This window comes from Wasmannia auropunctata, unplaced genomic scaffold, assembly GCF_000956235.1.
Source record: "Wasmannia auropunctata unplaced genomic scaffold, wasmannia.A_1.0 LD336090.1, whole genome shotgun sequence".
NCBI classification, from domain to species: domain Eukaryota; kingdom Metazoa; phylum Arthropoda; class Insecta; order Hymenoptera; family Formicidae; genus Wasmannia; species Wasmannia auropunctata.
Window position 1 is genome coordinate 4,281,211 of NW_012026800.1, and position 2,961 is coordinate 4,284,171.

Genomic DNA, 2,961 nt, shown 5'->3' on the forward strand with positions numbered 1-2,961 from the left:
TACACGTCTTATTAACGGTGCTGAATAAATTCACGAAAGATCGAAGGTGTTTAAGATTACTTCCTATCCGATATTATAAAGTTGTTGAGTACACTCGCAACAAATTCATTTATTAATAAAAACATTCATTCATTCATTCGTCAATGTAACTGCATCAGTGAAAGTTTATATTTGATCCTCTGAATAAATTATCTTGAATTTTTAATAAAAGTCTTGAGTTTGACTTGCGAGTACCCACAATTGGTGACCCTCGATTTTAACGGAGTGAATTTCGAATGGCGGGAGTTTCGAATCAGTGAATTGTGGTGATAATTTTTGGATATCTCCATCGTGTCTTCTGTGAGTGGACAACCTGGTTTTTTTTCACGATGCCGACAAACAGGACGCCAGTTAAAAGCCCGGAGACGCCTGCTTTATTACCAGTGTCAAGTGAGATACCGTTAAACCTTCAGGATACTGCGTCTGGAGGATCTGATTTGCCGTCTGCTGAACCACTTCGATTTGGTGAGCCAAGCCACATTAACTCGAACGAATTTCGTCTTATTAAATTGCCGACGTTTTGGCACAAGCATCCGAAGCTTTGGTTCGCTCAATTAGAAAGTGAATTCCTTGTGTATCGTATTCGTTCGGATGACGTCAAATATAGCTCGGTTCTCAGACATTTAGACGAGAAAGCTCTTGTAACAGTCTCCGATGTTATCGAAAATTCTCCTGAAAAAGATAAATACGTCAATTTAAAAGACGCGTTAATTCATCGATTCACGGATTCGGAAGAGAAGAGATTAAGACAACTTTTAGCGGGAATCGAACTTAACGATAAGAAACCGTCTAATTTACTTCGAGAGATTAAGCAACTTGCTGGTGGAACTATTTCCGATAATGTTTTGCATTTGATTTGGTTACAAAGATTACCTTTTAGAGTTCAAGCTACTCTTGCGGTTGTCGAAAGCGTTCCTCTAGATAAACTAGCTGAATTGGCTGATAAAATTGTAGAACGCGATAACGGTTTTCCGGATGGACCATCGGTTTCCGCAGTCGAAGTTACCAAGAAGTTAGATGCTTCCGTTTAGCGGATCTGGAACAAAGAATTTCAGCTCTTGAAATCAGACATTCAAGAAGTAATTCACGTTCTAATTTCAATAGAAAAAAGAAATTTAGATCGAAGTCGCGAGATAACATTGTTAAATCGAAGAAAGATGCGGAAATTTGTAATTATCATAAACGATTCGGTTCAAAAGCTTTCAAATGTACTATACCTTGTTCAATGTCGAAGCTTTAACGATTACCGACAAGCAGGAAAACTAACTCCACCGTTGGGTGTCGAGGCATCTAACAACAGTCCTGCTAATAATCGCCTTATTTTTACGGACAAGACTTCTGGATTACACTTTTTAGTGGACACAGGAGCCGATGTTTCTCTTGTTTCTAAAAAGTTATGGCGTAAATTATTACCGGCTTCAATTAAACTTTACGCGGCTAATGGTACTACGATTAATACATACGGTACTCAATTAATAACGCTGAATCTTGGCCTTCGGAGAGTTTTTAAATGGAAATTTTGTATCGCGGACGTTTCCCATCCTATCTTGGGCGCAGATTTTCTCAGCCATTTTGGTCTGCTTGTTGATCTGAAAAACAAACGCCTTATTGATAATATTACTGGGTTAACACGTCCTGGAAGAATTTCGGAAGTTAATCATTTAACAATTTGTACAATGTCACCGAATTCTTCTTACCAAAAATTATTAGCAGAATTTCCGGATCTTACAAAGTTTGCTCCAATCTCCACTATTAAAAATCATGGAATGGAACACCATATTTTAACAGAAGGTCAGCCTATTTTCTCTGCTCCACAAAGGTTATCGCCGGAAAAACTTAAATTCGCTAAAGCCGAATTTGTTTTCATGATGGAGCAAGGCATTTGTCGTCCTTCTAGCAGCACATGGGCAGCTCCTTTCCATATGGTTCCGAAACCAGACAAATCTGGAGATTGTGTGGTGATTACCGTGCCTTGAATGCGGTGACCATTCCTGACAGATATCCTTTACCACACATTCAAGACTTTACTTCGGGACTTTATGGTAAGAACATTTTTTCTAAAATAGATCTTGTCAAAGCTTATTATCAAGTCCCGGTGGCATAGAAAGATATTCACAAGACTGCTGTCACGACTCCATTTGGCTTGTTTGAATTTTTGGTTATGCCATTCGATCTCCGTAATGCTGCTCAAACCTTTCAGCGCCTAATGAATAACATTTTAAGAGGATTAGATTTTTGCTTTTGCTATCTTAATGATATTTTAATTACATCAATTAACGAAAAGGAACAAATCGAGCATTTACGTACTATCTTTCAACGTCTTCAGCAATTTGGTTTAAAAATTAATGTTTCCAAATGTCTTTTCGGTTCTTCTGAAATTTCTTTTCTTATTTGGTATCCAGTCAAGGTATTTTACCTACGTCTGAAAAAGTAAAAGCAATAATCAATTATAAAAAGCCTAATACTCTACACGAATTGAGACGATTTTTGGGAATAATTAATTACTACCAAAGATGTATTAAAAATGCAGCTAAGAATCAGACAATTCTTACCGAGTTTCTTAAGAATAGCAGGAAGCGTGACAGAAGAATAATTCCGTGGACTCCTCAAGCGGAAGAAGCTTTCAAAAATTGCAAGGAAGAGCTTATTCAAGTCGCAGCTTTAACGCATCCTGCACCTTCGGTTCCTCTGATTTTAACATGTGACGCTTCTGATTTTGCTGTTGGCGCGTCACTGGAACAGTTAATAGATGGAATTAACAAATCAATTGCCTTTTTCTCGAAGAAGTTAAATTCGTCACAACGCTCTTATAGCGCTTACGATAGAGAGCTTCTCGGTATTTATTTGGCAATTAAACATTTCAGATACCTTATTGAAGGGCGAAGAATCATCATTAGAACGGATCATAGATCGGAAGAGCAC

The 2,961-nt window shown here is 37.8% G+C and overlaps 1 protein-coding gene across 1 annotated transcript; it reads left to right on the forward strand.

Moving 5' to 3' along the window:
* Positions 1-368: 368 nt before the first annotated feature.
* Positions 369-1,070, forward strand: LOC105448079. Its single transcript, XM_011686443.1, has one exon. It carries the CDS (start codon positions 369-371, stop codon positions 1,068-1,070), a length of 702 nt encoding a protein of 233 aa, XP_011684745.1.
* The last annotated feature ends 1,891 nt before the right edge of the window (positions 1,071-2,961 follow it).

Coding starts and splice junctions, on each gene's coding strand:
- LOC105448079 (XM_011686443.1), top strand. CDS start 369: ATGCCGACAAACAGGACGCCAGTTAAAAGCCCGGAGACGCCTGCTTTA.